We start from the raw sequence: 18,961 nt of genomic DNA, 5'->3' as shown, positions 1-18,961 counted from the left end.
GCACAATGTCATTATAGAAATTTAATCCGTTAATTAAAGTGCTCAATAACAGAGATTAAGTGAGTAATATTTGGCTGGTCATGTGATCATAACATGGCAGCCCCTATAAGGGGACCCTCTCTATGTCGTAAACAGCTGTGATACCTTAACTGATATGACTGGAGTCTTCGCCTCATGTTTCAAAAATACCTTTTATTTCTTTGAGTAAAACTTTTTAATGTGTAATAAAAATACTGAGTGCACTTTTAGTTTGTCAATCATTAATTGCTAGTGGTTTTCAAAACGTACTGGTGGTTTTTATTAATTTGATGCTGAATATATTTTACATAATATTTATTGATACATGTTAGCACCCCAACGCATATTCTCATTAACTCTTAAAATAAAAAGTCTTGTTAGATTAAAACTAGAATATTGATTTATGGCGTAAAAATGAGCCAATGGAAGACCAGAAAGACAACAGACGTTTGTTGTAACCAATGAAATTTGAGATGTACTCTTTAGCGCTAACTGGTATGAATCTCGTAATTACGGCGTTTTCTAAGCTTCAGTCATGTTTGACTGTGATTTAAGCATAAACTGTGTTGATAGAAATGTTTTCGGGGTGTGGGGTTTTAAAAGTCATAGCCTCATGGCTCTCCGTTTAGATAATCTACACGTTTGCATTTCATCCGCCAGTCGTGATTCTGGAGAATGTTTCATTGGAGAAGTTGCACTCTCTATACGGTAAGGAACGGCATGCTTGTGTACCAGTTTGCTTGCTGAACTGTTCAAACTAACTGAATTAGGATTTTGTCATTTTTCGTGCTGAACAACGCGTTTCACAAGTCAAGCAGTTTCCTTATTAAAGGCCGCCAGTCGTGTTTGCGAATTACTTTGATCTCAGGTAGAGTCCTCGGGTTCCCTCACGACTATTTTAAACGTGTGTTGTTTATTTATCTTAAGAGAAACCGAGAGGTACCCGGCGTATTACTATTAGGAATGATTCTCAAACATTCGCATATCACAAATGATTAATTTACCTAATGTATCCAGCTTTGTTCCCGTTACGGTTATGGTCGACGGAGAGACAACGTATTTTAGGTTTCAGTATAGGTCTGCCAACTTGTTGCATCATCGCAGTACGTGCACGTCAACACAAATCACACTGTAGCCACCAGATGTTTCAACGAACATTCAATTTGCACGCGTTTCATTTAAGCGTTGCAAATGTGTCTGTTGGGCCACGTGTGTAATTTTAAGGTGTCACAGATCTGTTCTGTTTTATAATCCTAGTGAGCTGCATACCTGGAAAGCTTTCTGGATACGTAAAATGCGTTCGAACGCCTACGATCCCCAAAAATGGTGTCTTTGTAGAAATCTCATTAGATTTAAATTGTGCCGACTTCGGTCTTTAGTGGTCGCTCTGTCCCACGAAAAAATGTAAGAGCGAAGACCACCAGTGAGCAACAAGTATAGAGACCAAGAAAACATAGCGTGTTCTGAACACCTTTTCCCCACTGGACAGCCATTTCTGTTTTACCAAATTTTTCTAAAATGTTTTGCTTATGTTTGAATAACAGTGAGTCAGTTAAATTTCATGTGCATCTGACTACCCTTCTATATTGAACACCTTTTATTTTGACTATTTTCATCTTGCATGATTTTATATTCATTTTTATTTACAGTCTAATTTCAATAGCTCCTTGGTCATGTGACCTACTGGCGTCAATCAAGATTCAAAATGTCCACTGGCTATCCTTCTATATTGCACACCCTTTTGTTTGTCCATTTTCATTTCGCACGATTTTGTATGATTTGCAATGTTTTTTTATTGAATGTGAACTGTAACCCTCAAACTGCTGTCAGAATATCCACTGACAACTATTCTATGTTGCACACCCTTTAGCTTTTCCATTTTCATCTCACTTAATTTCACATAATTTTTTTTTAAATTTAGGATTTCAATAGCTCCTTGGACTTACTGACCTCAAACAAGTGTCAGAATATCCACGTTTAGTCTTTGGACCACTTCCAGTTTCTTTGTCAGAGGCACACATGGAGCAGTTGTTGGCTTTGTTGAACTCTGAACTGAACATATAGGTGTCTCACACAACTAAATAAAAATATATAATTGTAACACTAAAGGGTGTGCAATATAGAAGGGTAGTCAGTGGACACTCTGACCCTTGTTTGAGGTTAGTAAGTCACATGACCAAGGAGCTATTGAATTTAAAAAAAATAATGTGTCATCCATTGGGTCAGCTATAACCAGTGTTGAAAGTTTTTGGAGTTATTGGTTTGAGCTATTCAAATTTGAGGAATTTAGATTTTTATTTATCAATGTTGACTGTCCCTAACTGCTGTTGGTGGACGCAAAGAAAACTACAGACGAATATCTATCCAACCTGATACTGTCTTTAGCTCGGTTACAGGGTCAAGAAACAGTAAGTGAACACTTTGGATTTATATGTACAAATTTGTCTTAAAATCTGGTTTAATTTTCATCTGAGTTTCAATGAACAAACAGTCTGTTTTAACTGTAACACACATTATAGTACTGTCCTTGTACATAATGAATACATCATTCAAACATTCACAGTGTAGATTAGAAAAAGTACATTAAACCCTAAGCTAATAACATCAACATAAGCTAATGAGAGTTAGGAATTGGTGAACCTGACATCCAATTAATGACATGAGATTGTAGGTGTGAGTTAGAGCTACTTTGTCATATAAAAAGCATTCAAAGATTTTGAGTGCACCATTCACAAGAAGCATCTGCTGACATGGACCATGCCCCACAAAAGATATCTCAGAAGACCTATGATCAAGAATTGTTGCTTTGCATAAAGCTGGAAAGCAGTATATGAAATTAACTCTTGCCCACCAGCCACAATGATGGATGATTGCCCAATTTTACCAGCCACTTTGATATATTTTGTAAAATAACTTTAAAATTGTAATGCTATTTTTGAATATAACATAACACCATAGGCTATAATATTATCAATAATAATCATTTTTATTATTTTGAATGTACAGTAGATATATAAAGTCTACACCCTTGTTGTAAAAAATTAAACCAAGATAAATCATATCAGACTTTTTGCACCTTTTAATGTAAAAATTACAACCTATGCAATGCCACTGAAAACCAAATTGACATTTCAGAGAATTTTTTAAAAATAAAATAACTGCATAAATGTGCACACCCTTTTATAACTGGGTATGTGACTGTGTTCAGAATCAACCAATCATCAAACTCATGTGAAATAGTACACACCTTTTTTTCACCTGAAGTGACTCTGTTTAACTCCAAATAAATCTCAGCTGTTCTTGTAGTATTTTTCTGTCATCATATTGGTTGCATGCATAAGAGCCACAGAGCTTACAAAGCATCAACAAGATCTCATTGTTGAAAGATATCCCTCAGGCAAGGGGCTACAAAAAAAATTCTAAGGCATTAGAAATACATTGGAACTCAGTGAAGACGGTTCATCAACAGTTGGAGAAAGTATGGCACAACAGTGACAGGATTTCCCTCAAAATTGATGAGAAGACAATGTGAAAACTGGTCCGGGAGGCTTTCAAGAGGCCTACATCAACATTAAAGGAGCTGCAGCTCTTGCTGGTAAGTACTGGTTGCTCCCTACATGTGACAACTATCTCCTGTGTTCTTCATCTGTTTGGGCTATGGAGGAGGGTGGCAAGACCAAGACCTTCTGATGGAAAAAAACATACATGCCAGCAAAAACCTATATACACTCCCAAAACCATGTGGGAAAATGTGTTCTGGTCTGATGAGACCAAGATTGAACCGTTTTACTCAAAATTGTAAAAGGTATGTTTTGCGCAGAAACAACACAGCACATCAGCAAAAGAACACCATAACCACGGTGAAGCATGGTAGGGGCAGCATTATGCTTTGGGGCTGCTTTTCTTCAGTTGGAACTGGGGTTCTAGTGAAGATGTGGGGAATCCTGAATAGCAGTCAATTTTGGCACAGAACCTTCTGGCATCTGGTACAAAGCTGAAAATGAAGAGCTCTTTCACCTTTCAGCATGACAATGATCCACAGCACCCATCCAAATCAACAGAAGAATGACTTAAGCAAAAAAAGATGAAAGTTTTGGAATGGCCTAGACTGATCCCATACCTGAATCCTATCGAAAATCTTTGGGGGGACCTGAAGAGGGCCGTACACAGGAGATGCCCTTGCAATTTGACAGATCTGGAATGTTTTTGCAAAGAAGAGTGGGAAAATATTCTCTAGTCAAGATGTGCCAAGCTAATAGACTCCTATCCAAACAGACTCAGTGCTGTAATAAAATCAAAGGGTGCTTCAATGAAGTATTAGTTCGGGGATGTGCACACTTATGCAGTTAGGTTATTCTAAGTTTATTTTAAAATTTTCTCTGAAATGTGTCACTTTGGTTTTCAGTGGCATTGCATAGGTTGAAATCTTTACATTTAAAGGTGCAAAAATTCTCAAATGATTTAACTTGTTTAATGTTTTACATCACAAAAACCTGCTGTTTTAACAGGGGTGTGTAGTCTTTTTTTTTTTTTTTTTTCTCCCTCCACTGTACAAATGGAGGCTAAAGAGTAGACAAACATTGAAGAGAAACTTGTTCAAGAACCATTTCTGAGGCTGTACTGAATGAAGATGACAATGACAATTAATCTGTTGTCCCGATTTTGTTGCATGTCATTTGCATATATATCCTGTGATGGTCTTCGATTGTATAAAGTGTTCATAGATGACAATATTCTTGCAAACTGTTCCCAGATGACTAACTGTGAAGAAATGGTGAACTTCTCATATGGGTAGTTGACAAATGGCCAAGAAAAAGTACTTTTTTTGGAAAACATAACTTTTTAAGAAAAAATACATATATTTATGGAGTATGAAAACTGTAGTTTCAGAAAATAGTAGTGGTCACTCATTTTGTCAATGACTTCACATATTTTTTTCACGTTTTCACTCAACAGTACTGTAAATGTGTCCTATGGTGTGACATTTAAAAAGTACTAAGAAATTATATTCAATAACATAAAAAAAAAATACTTGAGAGAATTGTTCACATTATTCAAACATTTTTTTATTAAAGTGCTATTTATTTTACATGAAAGTACTAATTAGAATAATTTTCACCATGAATAGATGAACTTGATAAACTTTTCCCTACAAATGTCAATAAAACTTTTTCGCCAACCTTACAAAACTGTTTGAAATTGTACCCATCTAAGAGGAGATATTATTGTAACTCCCCTAATGCCAAACTTGACTCTTTTTTTAAAAGATATTTTAAAATAAGTATATTTTTCTGTTGTTTTATGTTTGTCACACCATAGGACAAAGATAGTCATTGCATATTGAGTCAGCATATATAGTGTTTATTGTAACAATTATAAAGGAGGACATTTGTTTTTATTTTTCAGCAATATAAACTGTGCAAAACATATCACACCAAAAGTAACTTTGATACTTATAGATCCATCAATAAGAAAGCATTGATGCTTATAATATCTTATTATAGGTAGTGATTTAACATATATCTAATTTATTTCTCCTCTCAGTCTCCGTGCACGAGTGTGTTCGGCTGTTTTGAGTAGTGATTTAACATACACTCACCTAAAGGATTATTAGGAACACCATACTAATACTGTGTTTGACCCCCTTTCGCCTTCAGAACTGCCTTAATTCTACGTGGCATTGATTCAACAAGGTGCTGAAAGCATTCTTTAGAAATGTTGGCCCATATTGATAGGATAGCATCTTGCAGTTGATGGAGATTTGTGGGGTGCGCATCCAGGGCACGAAGCTCCCGTTCCACCACATCCCAAAGATGCTCTATTGGGTTGAGATCTGGTGACTGTGGGGGCCATTTTAGTACAGTGAACTCATTGTCATGTTCAATAAACCAATTTGAAATGATTCGAGCTTTGTGACATGGTGCATTATCCTGCTGGAAGTAGCCATCAGAGGATGGTTACCCGGTGGGGTCTTCTGCTGTTGTAGCCCATACGCCTCAAGGTTGTGCGTGTTGTGGCTTCACAAATGCTTTGCTGCATACCTCGGTTGTAACGAGTGGTTATTTCAGTCAAAGTTGCTCTTCTATCAGCTTGAATCAGTTGGCCCATTCTCCTCTGACCTCTAGCATCAACAAGGCATTTTCGCCCACAGGACTGCCGCATACTGGATGTTTTTTCCTTTTCACACCATTCTTTGTAAACCCTAGAAATGGTTGTGCGTGAAAATCCCAGTAACTGAGCAGATTGTGAAATACTCAGACCAGCCCGTCTGGCACCAACAACCATGCCACACTCAAAATTGCTTAAATCACCTTTCTTTCCCATTCTGACATTCAGTTTGGAGTTCAGGAGATTGTCTTGACCAGGACCACACCCCTAAATGCATTGAAGCAACTGCCATGTGATTGGATGATTAGATAATTGCAGTAATGAGAAATTGAACAGGTGTTCCTAATAATCCTTTAGGTGAGTGCATGTTATCTGTTTGAAATAATGATAGAATATAGATTAATGGATCAACAGAGAAATTAATGTAATGTATACTTAATTATGAACTCATGACCTACAGTGTTTTCCCTACAAATGTAACCACTTATTAATTTCTTATAAAACACAATATAGTTTATTATTCTGTAATAACAAGCTTATTATGTAATATTGTTGAACCTGAACCTCACACAGGTCTATTCTGATACTGAATAATAAGCAGTCATTCAGTCACTCAGCAAGATCCCTGAATTATTTTAAGATGTATATGGCAACATTTCAGTTTGATTTACTTTCTCCATTGTTCTCTTAGGATCGCATCCTTTCTCTGTGGATCCTTTTAATTCAGCTCCCTATACTGTCTGGTCCTCTCTTTTGCACTCATCTCTCCCTCAGTTCTTTCTGTTCTAAAAAAGTTAAGTAGCATTATAAGTAGTAGCACTGTATTTATGTACTTTATATTTGTTTATAGTTGTTACATTATACGTTATAGTTGTTTAGTAACACTTCAGAAAATTTTATGTAGTCTCCAAAAAATGGCAATAAACATTCAAATGTAAGTCATTATTGAATTTAAAATCATCAAAACTGGTCAAAAAAGAATTAAAAGTATGTTAACAAACTTTATCTATTTGTTTTAATAGCTTCTTAAGGAGGTCTTGTCCTATTGTGTGACATCTGTGTCCTATGGTGTGACAGGCCAAAGTGTCACACCAAAGGACATTTCCTGTCACACCAAAGGACATTTCCTGTCACACCAAAGGACATTTGAGCTTTTGTGGCATGTTAATAACCATGCTAATGCTAGCTGAACTGTCATTAGCAATTGGCATGATACATTTGCATAATATTATATAGTCCTGCTTTTAAAAATACAAATTTGAATTAAAAAAATTTATTTAGGGGTGTCACACCAAAGGACAACAAAACGTAACAACTTCAGTGGTCTGAAAACATAGTTAAATATTTGAACAATTCTGAGAGAAATACTTACCATGTGCACTGCTCATGGGCTTCATAGGGGTATTCAGTCACATGACCTTGAATGGTTTCTTTCAAATAAATGTAGTTGTCCATGATATTGCCCAACTTAATATCAGGTTATTGCATAACACCAAAGGACATTTTTTCTGTGACAAACTTTATGAAATTCCTACACTTTAAAAAATTTATGTATAGGAAAAGTGATGACCACTTAGTGAAATAGACACTTGCACAATTATGCCAGGAGTGTCCATTAAGATTTTTAAACATTATTTTCTTTATTTATAAAAGTTAATATTTATGAAATAATTTTGTCTACCGTCACACCATAGGACGATTTTGAGATTTGGCTCAAAGTTATAAAAAAATTTAAAATAATTCTGATATTAAAACAACAAATTCATGTAAAACAAGAAAATGTTTAACCATTTACAGTATTCTAAATGATGAAAATGTGAAATCATTTATTTTTTTTCTTCTGTGACGGTGAAAAAGCCACGTCACGTCAACTACCCATATGTGAGTGTTCTGCAAGACAAGTCTAACCGTCTTTTGTCTGTTCCGCAAAATATCACCAAGTGTGTTTCTTCAAACATGCGTCTTTGTGTCTAACAGCATTTCTTGCTGTCACTCCTAGACATCTTACAGGTCGCCTGTAAGAACAGGCAAAGATATGAAGTGGGATTTAGCTCCTGTGTTTGTAAGTGTCATGTGTCAACATTCAAACGAAGCCTGTGAGACACATCCTTTACACAGCATTGCTGTTTTAGGAAGTTGTCTGTTTCGACATAAGGCTGTATCTTTTCTTGTCACACTGTACAGAAAATATTGCGTTTTAAATTGTTCAGCTTGCCATTAAAGCACTTGGCTCTTAAATTACAGCACTCAAATTGCAGACCTCTAATTTTCTTATAACATTACAGTAATGATGGACAAATGATGTAATATAATATGCACACTAATAGTCAATGTTCAAACTGGCATGACAAAATCGTATGTTTTTGAAAGTGTTTTTCCTTCCTCTTTTTACAGGCACAATGGTGCTGACAAGGAACATAAGGCTTGACTCACCAAGCCCGAATTTATTCCAACCTCAAGCAAGGGACTAGGGGGCTGCTGCCTGGAAACATTTTCATTCATCCCTTCCCCCCAAAATTATTTGTTACATTTTATTCTTTACCTAAGCTGCCTTTTCTGCATTCTTTAACCCTGACCCTCTCTGAGATCAATTCCCCCCCCCCCCCTCCCCAAGCATTTTTTTTTTTTTTTTTTTTAAGCATTCCAGGTGTAACCACAAAAACACATTTTCTTTGTCTACCCTACTCCCATTAACTCTATTAATCATGAGAAAACAAACTTGCAACATTCTCTTGGTCTGTGTGGTCATCAGCTCCATAACAGTGTTCTATTTTGGTCTCAGCACAATAGAATGCCCGAAATCCCCTTCTCGTGTGGCACAGCGTGGGTGGGCAGTTAACTTGCATGCTGGTAGGAACCTCAGTGATCCGTTACAAATCCCAGAGGAGTACAATGAGGAAACCCCTCTTATTTTCATTGGTGGAGTTCCTCGTAGTGGCACCACTCTAATGCGGGCTATGTTGGATGCCCACCCTCTTGTGCGGTGTGGAGAGGAGACTCGTGTCATTCCCCGACTTTTAGCTATGCAAGCCACCTGGAGTCACTCAGCACGCGAGAGAATCCGTCTCGATGAGGCTGGCGTCACAGATGAGGTTTTAGATTCTGCTATACGTGCCTTCCTGTTGGAGATCATAGTTGGGCATGGTGAGCCTGCCCCGAGGCTCTGTAACAAAGACCCATTTGCTCTGAAGTCCCTCTCCTACCTCTCCAAGCTCTTCCCAAGGGCCAAGTTCATCCTTATGCTCCGTGACGGCAGGGCCACTGTACACTCTATGGTCTCGCGCAAGGTGACGATCACTGGATTTGACTTGACAAGTTATCGGGACTGTATTGTGAAGTGGAACCGAGCCGTGGAGGTGATGTATGACCAGTGTCTAGCTGCGGTAAATGGGAACTGTCTGCCTGTGCACTATGAGCAGCTGGTGCTTTACCCCGAGTGGGTGATGCGCAGGCTCCTTCAGTTCTTGGATCTGTCGTGGGACACCGCCGTGCTACACCATGAACAGTTTATAGGGAAAGCTGGTGGAGTTTCACTGTCAAAGTGAGTGAATTTCGTGTGGGCCCATTTATGTTATTTTTTAACATTGAAAAGTATTATAAGTATTATAGTATTTTATATATATATATTATTATTATTATTATTATTATTATTATTTTTTTATTATTTTATTTTTTTTTCTTAAAATTAAGAATTGTTAATGAAACCGGAAAGAGGAACCAAAACTCCTTAGGATTCTAATCCCTGCCAGTATGACTTTATTCTTTGGTGAAGCACAAGAATGTTAGCTGCAGTCACCATTCACTTTCATTAAAGGAAAGAAGAAAAAAAAAAAGATTCAGTGAAAGCAAATTGTAACTGAGGCTTGAAGATGGAGATATTTTGTGTTCCATGGAAATGCGAAAATCCTATAGGTTTGAAAAAAACATAAGGGCAAGTAAATAATGACAAGTTTCTTTTTTTTTTTTTTTTTTGTGTGTGTGAAATATCCATTTAAGAAAAACCTTTTATAATTTTAAGGGAATTATCTCAAAGGGTTTTATTAATTTGGGGGTTAGGTGCAAGCAGCAGCTGGAATATTAGTTATTACAGTTTTAAGATGTTCTTTTTCAAATGCTTGGGAAAAATATAAAACAATATATATAAAATGCTTTTAAACATGTTGACAAAATGTAATAGTTATAGTTCCATCTGACCTTTTATGCAAACAAGGCATACATTTATAGTACACCTAAACATAGGCTCTTTATGAAAGCATGGCTTGGCAGGATTGGGAGTGCTTCATGTATCATATTTACTTCCTTAATTATGTTGATATGAAGAGCAACTGATCTAATATTTCTGTGGTATAAAACTTGTGTAGCACACTCATAAGAGCTGTAATGGAGTCAAGTCCACATTGTCCAACACGGTTTCCTTTTACACCTTTTTCCAGCCTGCTTCTAACAATGGACAGACAAGCAGTTTTAGTTTTCTGGTCAGTTTGATTGGCTTTCTCTGTCTAAACATTAGACATCACAGAAATATGAGCTGTAAAACAAATTAATTAGAGGCTGTTTTAATGCCACAAATATGGTATTTGTTTGATCGTCAAACATCACTTTTCAAAAACGTCTGAGCACTAATTTGGTCATAGTCCTATGATAATTAAACAGGTGGTAGACATATGGGGGGCAATATGCCATGAGAATAAGTTGGTTTTTAATTGTGATGTTGTCAGTTTGCACTGTGGTTTGTGAAGTAATTATTTTTCCAGGTGTCTGTATGGTCAGGTACATTTACCCTTCCGAAAATCAAGAGTTCATGGCTAATTTGCTGTAAATTCGCCACTGATAATTTTCGTTGTTGAAAAATTGGGCAAATTGTACATTGTTGCCCAAGGTTTGCTGGAGGTTCACCACTACCGGCGAAGAGCTGCAAACATTTGCAGTGAGTTAAAAGCTAATTTGCATATGAAAATAACTAGGTCAGGTAGGATCACTATTTTAAGAATGTGAAATGTCAAAATAATAGTAGAGAGAATTATATTTCAGCTTTTATTTCTTCACATTCCTAGTGGGTCAGAAGTTTGCATACGATTTGTAAGTATTTGGTAGCATTGCCTTTTAAATTGTTTAACTCGGGACTAGTGTTGTCAAAAGTACCGACTTCGGTACCAAGTCGGTACTGACGCTTTGAGCGCTGTTGAGTGGAATCGTAAACACCTCTGATTGGCCATTGTGTTCACGCGCTCATCGGATATGTCTGTGATTGGCTACAATGATCAGCGCTTCAAAAACATGTTGTAAATATACATCAATGATGCTCTTCACCGAGCTCTTGCACAGATACACACGGGAGCGTTTGAAAGCAGGACCGGTCCGCTGATAGACGGCTGCTTGTGCTTTCAAAAGCTCCCACTCCCGTTTTAAAAAAAAACTTTCAAACACTTCCGTGTACTCTCAAACGCTCCTGTGCGTTGATCATTGTAGTCAATCACAGACATATCCGATGAGCGCGAGAACACAATGGCCAATCAGAGGTGTTTACGATTCCGCTCAACAGCGCTCAAAGCGTCACATTTTTAAAATTTCAGTACCGACTTGGTACCGAAGTGGGTACTTTTGACAACACTACTCGGGACAAACCTTTTGGGTATCCTTCCACAAGCTTCTCACAATAAGTTGCTGGAATTTTGGCCCATTCTTCCAGACAGAACTGGTGTAACTTGAGTCAGGTTTGTGGGCCTACTTTCCCGCACACGATTTTTCAGTTCTGCCCACAAATTTTCGGATTAAGGTCAGGGCTTTGTGATGTCCACTCCAATAACTTGACTTCATTGTCCTTAAGCCATTTTGCCACAATTTTGGAGGTATGCTTGGGGTCATTGTCCTTTTGGAAGACTAATTTGCGACAGAGCTTTAACTTCATGGCTGATGTCTTTAGAAGTTGCTTCACTATATCCACATAATTTTCCTTCCTCATGATGCCATCTATTTTGTGAATTGCACCAGTCCCTCCTGCAGCAAAGCACCCCCACAACATGATGCTGCCACCCCCATGCTTCACAGTTAGGATTGTGTTCTTCAGTTTGCAAGTTTCACCCTTTTTCGTCCAAACATAACAATGCTCATTATGGCCAAACAGTTCAATTTTTGTTTTATCAGACCAGAGGACATTTCTCCAAAAAGTAAGATCTTTGTCCCCATGTGCACTTGCAAACTGTAGTCTTGTTTTTTTTTGGGGGGGGGGTGGGTTATACTGGTTTTGGAGCAGTGGCTTCTTCCTTGCTGAGCAGCCTTTCAGGTTATGTCGATATGGGACTCGTTTTATTGTGGATATAGATACTTGTCTATCTGTTTCCTCCAGCAAGGTCCTTTGCTGTTGTTCTGGGAGTGATTTGCACTTTTTGCACAAAACTATGTCCATCACTAGGAGACCGAATGAGTCTCCTTAATGAGCGGTATGATGGCTGCGTAGTCCCATGGTGTTTATACTTGCATATTATTGTTTGCACAGATGAACGTGGTACCTTCAGGCGTTTGGAAATTGCTGCCAAGGATGAACCAGACTTGTGGACACATTTTTTTTTAATTCTTTTGAGGTCCTTGCTGATTTCTTTTGATTTTTCCCATGATGTCAAGCAAAGAGGCACTGAGCTTGAAGTTAGGACTTAAAATACATCCACAGATACACCTCCAGTTGACTCCAATTAGCCTATTAGAAGCTAATTGTCTAAAGGCATGACACAATTTTTTTGAAATTGCCAAGCTGCTTAAAGGCACCGTTAACTTTGTATGTAAACTTCTGACCCACTGGAATTGTGATTCAATTATAAGTGAAACGTCTGTAAACAAGTGTTGGAACAATTACTTGTGTCGTGCACAAAGTAGATGTCCTTAACGACGTTTCAAAACTAGAGTTTGCTAATATGAAACCTGTGTAGTGTTTAAATTAGTTTTAATGACTTCAGCTTAAGTGTATGTAAACGTCTGACTTGAACTGTATGTCTAAGTTTCACTTTTGCCATGTTCTTAAAGGGATAGTTCACTTAAAAATGAAAATTCTGTAATTTACTCAAGTCATTCCGAACCCCTATAAGATGATAGGCAAAATTTAAAACCAATACGTAATGACAGTGAATGGTGACTGAGAATGTACAGGTGAAACTCGAAAAATTAGAATATCGTGCAAAAGTTCATTAATTTCAGTAATTCAACTTAAAAGGTGAAACTAATATATTATATAGACTCATTACAAGCAAAGTAAGATATTTCAAGCCTTTATTTGATATAATTTTGATGATTATGGCTTACAACTTATGAAAACCCCAAATTCAGAATCTCAGAAAATTAGAATATTGTGAAAAGGTTCAGTATTGTAGGCTCAAAGTGTCACACTCTAATCAGCTAATTAATCCAAAACACCTGCAAAGGGTTCCTGAGCCTTTAAATGGTCTCTCAGTCTGGTTCAGTTGAATTCACAATCATGGGGAAGACTGCTGACCTGACAGTTGTGCAGAAAACCATCATTGACACCCTCCACAAGGAGGGAAAGCCTCAAAAGGTAATTGCAAAAGAAGTTGGATGTTCTCAAAGTGCTGTATCAAAGCACATTAATAGAAAGTTAAGTGGAAGGGAAAAGTGTGGAAGAAAACGGTGCACAAGCAGCAGGGATGACCGTAGCCTGGAGAGGATTGTCAGGAAAAGGCCATTCAAATGTGTGGGGAGCTTCACAAGGAGTGGACTGAGGCTGGAGTTACTGCATCAAGAGCCACCACACACAGACGGGTCCTGGACATGGGCTTCAAATGTCAAACGTCTTACCTGGGCTAAAGAAAAAAGAACTGGTCTGTTGCTCAGTGGTCCAAAGTCCTCTTTTCTGATGAGAGCAAATTTTGCATCTCATTTGGAAACCAAGGTCCCAGAGTCTGGAGGAAGAATGGAGAGGCACACAATCCAAGATGCTTGAAGTCCAGTGTGAAGTTTCCACAGTCTGTGTTGGTTTGGGGAGCCATGTCATCAGCTGGTGTTGGTCCACTGTGCTTTATTAAGTCCAGAGTCAACGCAGCCGTCTACCGGGACATTTTAGAGCACTTCATGCTTCCTTCAGCAGACAAGCTTTATGGAGATGCTGACTTCATTTTCCAGCAGGACTTGGCACCTGCCCACACTGCCAAAAGTACCAAAACCTGGTTCAATGACCATGGTATTACTGTGCTTGATTGGCCAGCAAACTCGCCTGACCTGAACCCCATAGAGAATCTATGGGGCATTGCCAAGAGAAAGATGAGAGACATGAGACCAAACAATGCAGAAGAGCTGAAGGCCGCTATTGAAGCATCTTGGTCTTCCATAACACCTCAGCAGTGCCACAGGCTGATAGCATCCATGCCACGCCGCATTGAGGCAGTAATTAATGCAAAAGGGGCCCAAACCAAGTACTGAGTACATATGCATGATTATACTTTTCAGAGGGCCGACATTTCTGTATTTTAAAATCCCTTTTTTTTTTATTGATTTCATGTAATATTCTAATTTTCTGAGATTCTGAATTTGGGGTTTTCATAAGCTGTAAGCCATAATCATCAAAATTATATCAAATAAAGGCTTGAAATATCTTACTTTGCTTGTAATGAGTCTATATAATATATTAATTTAACCTTTTAAGCTGAATTACTGAAATTAATGAACTTTTGCACGATATTCTAATTTTTCGAGTTTCACCTGTAGATCTGTATATTATCTCTTTTTGTGTTCCACAGAAGAAAGTAAGTCATATGGGTTTGGAGTGACATGAGGGTGAGAAAATTCACAGAATTTTCGTTTTGGTGGAACTATCCCTTTAACTGCAGTGTTTCTGCTGAAATAAATATTTTTTCCCCCCCGTGTCTATCCTGTTACTTATATATATATCCCTGTATGTCCTTTAGGGTGGAACTGTCAACTGACCAAGTACTGAAGCCAGTAAATACAGATGCTCTGTCTAAATGGGTGGGCAAGATCCCTGCCGATGTAGTGAAGGATATGGCCAACATTGCCCCGATGCTAAGCCGCTTGGGTTATGACCCTCTGGCCAACCCCCCAAACTACAACAAGCCTGATCTTTTATTCTTGAACAACACGAAAATGGTGAGAGTAGACCAAAATTGAAGGCAACAGAAGAAATGAAGTTCCTCTCTGTGGATAACTGTACCTTGAAGCAATAAAAAAAATTAATTTTTAATGAACATGCAAAACCTTTACTTGAAATATAAAATCAATGTAGAACTGAGAAGAAAAAACAGCCACTTTAACCATAGAAATGTGTTTAGCACCAATGGTATGTGTTGAGGGAAAAAAAGAAAATACAGTTTTTATAGTATCATTGGTGCTGGTGTTTGTCAATGTACCACTGCTTATGATGAGCTAGTGCCAACACTTTCAAGCAACACAGGATATAAAATGTTAATCTTTGAAAATGATTTTTTTTTTTTTTTTTGTTCTATTGTAACTTTTCAATGTAATTTTTTGTTACTGAAAAAACAATGCTACGATACTGAGAAGTATCATTTATGACTGCAGTTGTTTTATATTTTTGTACGTGCTAGTGTATGCGTGTCATGGTAAATGTATTCTAATGAGTGTATTTGGTTATCACACAGGAAGAGGAAGTTTTTTTCTTTGTTGAAAGAGGAAGTTAACAGTTGCACAGGAGTATACTTTTTGTTTTTATACTAATGTTAAGAAGTCTGATTTCTCTGTAAGTTTGTTATCTTATGAAGTGCATACTTCATAAATGTTGTCTAAATATGACAGGCTTTAGACAAACTCTCCTCCAGTCCTCCCCCCTCTCATATGTAAAGCCATCCATTTGTTGCCACAAATTTCATTACCTCATTGCCCATTATTAGGGCCCAAGCACTGAAAGTGAGGAGGCCCTATTATTTTTCTAATGAATATTGTTATTATTGGTTCCCAAGCATTGAAAGTGTGGAGGCCCTATTGTTCTTTTAAGGATTCTTCTTTTCAAGGTTTTCGGTACTTTTGGGGTACTAAACATGCGTGAAAACTCTTGAAAATTTGCACAAACATCAGAATCGTCGACTATTAGGGCTGGGGAAAGTTGTGGGGGGGCTCTGTAACACCACCTAGAAGATGGGCATGTTCGGTGGGCTCTGTAGCACATCACTTTTGATTTACAGTCACCAAACTTTGGTGACGCGATCGTAGCGTCAGAAAATGGGAAGAGGGAAGTGTATTATATCTTTTGCTTGCATCGTGTGATTTACATCCAAAATGAGCCAAATGTTTGGCCTTGCAGGCTGATCACATTGATGTGGCTATTGTGGGTAACGGTCGTAGTGCCATGAACTGGCAGAAGGAAGTGTGGCACTTTTAACAGACTTTGAAATATCCATCTTATGAATTACCTGAATTGCTTAAAAAAAATAATAATAATAATGTCAAGACAGTGCAGAATTTAAATTCTGAAGGCATTCTTGATATAATAAATACTGTTACCATGGCAATGCATTAAATGTCATTATTCCTTTTATGTATATTCACATATTTTTGAGTTACTTAGTGTGCTTGAATTTTCACAATATTTTGCACACTCATCAGGGTTGTTGGCTAATAGGCCTAGGCAAAAAGGTAACACATGGTCATGGCTAGAGAGCTCTGTAGCGCCACCTTTTCGTCTATGATCACTTGCTACATATATTGTTCTCATCAAACCGGATAGCTTTCAAAATTAAAGTCATTAGCTCCACCCAACAGGAGGGATTAAATGTACTTTTTTTTTTTATTGAACTTTTGAAAACTCCTTCTAGGGGATTCATTTGACTAGCGGTCTGTAGCGCCTCCTTTAAAATGGGCATGTAACGGGGTTTCTGTTGCAACCCCATTTCATCTAGAGCAGAGGTGGGCAACTATTTTGGTAAAGGGGCCACATCAGGATTTAAGTAGTGCATGGGGGGCCACATTGTATTTCTTTTGAGATACAATGTTCTGCATTGATTTGGTTTTTGTATTTTTTAAGCCCATAAATAGTTGTGTACTCAATTGCTGAAGTGTATCTGTGACTAATGGGACAATTGCAGCAATTGCCCATTAAAGTATTGTATTGCTCTACAAAGGTAGATTTGTTTCTATCAGGCATTAAAAAAACTGAATAAAGGCTGAGCTTATACATTTATTTTACCATCTCTACTTCCCTGTTAATTTATTATTCAATCTCTACATCAGGGGTCTGTTCAATTTTATAAGTTGAAATTTATAGAACTATTAATGTTTGGGCAAAGCGGGCGAGTTTATTTATTTTTTTATTAACCATTACCTGTTTACTTTCATCACACAACTGAATAACACCGGCTGTATGACTATGATAAATGAATACTGCAAGAGTTAGAATAACATACAGGCGCGAAGAGACTTCAACTTTTCTAAATTGCACAAATAAAGAATACATATACATATTTGTCTCTGGCTTGCTTTTGCTCGCATGTCAATGATGCCGAGATGTACTTTTATATTTAATTTAATCACTGAGAAGGTTTACCTGCAAAGTAGCAGCAAACATCACAAGCAGCCTCAAGAATGGACACAGAGTAGCCGTATAACACTTCCTTGAGCACTACAGATCGCTAATTTTGTTTAAAGGGGAAAGCGAGATGGAAAAAGCACACTCGCATACATGGTTGCCAGATTGCACAAAATAAGTATAACATTAGGCAGAATATTTCCAATGTGCACAAGTATAAATCTCAAACTGAGGTGTTTTGTCTCTTATCTGGCAACCCTGAGCATGTTAAACGCTTGTGGAGACGCATTAGGTCCCAATGCAAGTTAACTGAAATATCCAATGACAAATAAAAACGCTTTTAAGATAAATGAGCCGTGAGCCACATTAAACCATGTGGAGGGCCTGATCCGGCCCGTGGGCCGTATGTTGCCCATATCTGATCTAGAGTCACTAAAATTGGTACATATATAGTTCTCATCAAGCTGGACAACGTTCATAATTATAGTTTTATTAGCTCTGCCCAACAGGAAGTCTGCCATTTTTGATCTCTCTGAAATTGTCTCTGATATTTAAAATACTCCTTGGGGATTCATGAGACTTGTCACCACATTTAGATAACATTATTCCAAGATATGGAAGATGCTAAATTGTGAACAGATTCTGATATATCGAACAGTGTTGCCATGATGAGGCAATAAATGAATGGCAGAAAATAGGAAACAAAAAGTGTGTCATATCTTCTGTGTGCAATGTGTGATTTAGATCAAAATTGAGATGTATGTTTAGTCTTAGGGACTTATGACATAGATGCATTTATTTGGGTCATGTAAAATTATTTAGAATAATGCCAAATGCATGTCCACCTTGCATTGTTTTTCGAAGGCCACAGAGTGGAAATGGACCTGTTTTCTTGGGCCTGTCATCTCTGCCTGCAGCTATATTTAACACTTTTGTTACAGAGACTTTTTTAAATACCATATATTTATTAAACTGATGGTTATTTCCAAGACAACCTTTTTCTGTATAATATTATTACCCAGATTATTATAAGCAAAGACAAAAATATTAATTATAGTCTACTTTATAATAAGTAGTTTTCATCTGTAACAGTAAGCTGTCAAATTACCATTTAAAATTTGGGGAGGCAAGAGAACATAGATTGACCCCGACGTGATTTGAACACGCAACCTTCTGATCTGGAGTCAGACGCGCTACCGTTGCGCCACGAGGTCTTCTGACTAAAGGCGACATAATGTGTACAAATGTTTTTATGTTCCTTAAATACTCAATAATTTTATCTACTGTAGTTTTTTTAAGCATACTTACTGAAGCTCAACTAATCATAAATAAATC

The 18,961-nt window shown here is 37.5% G+C and overlaps 1 protein-coding gene and 1 non-coding gene across 2 annotated transcripts; one reads left to right on the top strand and one right to left on the bottom strand.

Moving 5' to 3' along the window:
- Nucleotides 1-516: 516 nt before the first annotated feature.
- Nucleotides 517-17,179, top strand: LOC127628070 (protein-tyrosine sulfotransferase 1-like). The gene is made up of 3 exons (XM_052104747.1): nucleotides 517-726; nucleotides 8,521-9,667; nucleotides 15,036-17,179. The coding sequence occupies exons 2-3, from the start codon at nucleotides 8,832-8,834 to the stop codon at nucleotides 15,253-15,255; spliced, it is 1,056 nt and encodes a 351-aa protein (XP_051960707.1). The 5' UTR covers nucleotides 517-726; nucleotides 8,521-8,831; the 3' UTR covers nucleotides 15,256-17,179.
- A 1,589-nt stretch (nucleotides 17,180-18,768) lies between these two features.
- trnaw-cca (transfer RNA tryptophan (anticodon CCA)) lies at nucleotides 18,769-18,840 on the bottom strand. Its single transcript has one exon. It is a non-coding gene; the product is annotated as a tRNA-Trp (tRNA).
- Between the last annotated feature and the right edge of the window lie 121 nt (nucleotides 18,841-18,961).

The sequence above is a fragment of the Xyrauchen texanus genome, chromosome 34 (genome assembly GCF_025860055.1).
Source record: "Xyrauchen texanus isolate HMW12.3.18 chromosome 34, RBS_HiC_50CHRs, whole genome shotgun sequence".
Taxonomy (NCBI): Eukaryota; Metazoa; Chordata; class Actinopteri; order Cypriniformes; family Catostomidae; genus Xyrauchen; species Xyrauchen texanus.
Note: the sequence above shows the minus strand (reverse complement) of the source record. Positions and strands in the feature narration are given on the sequence as shown.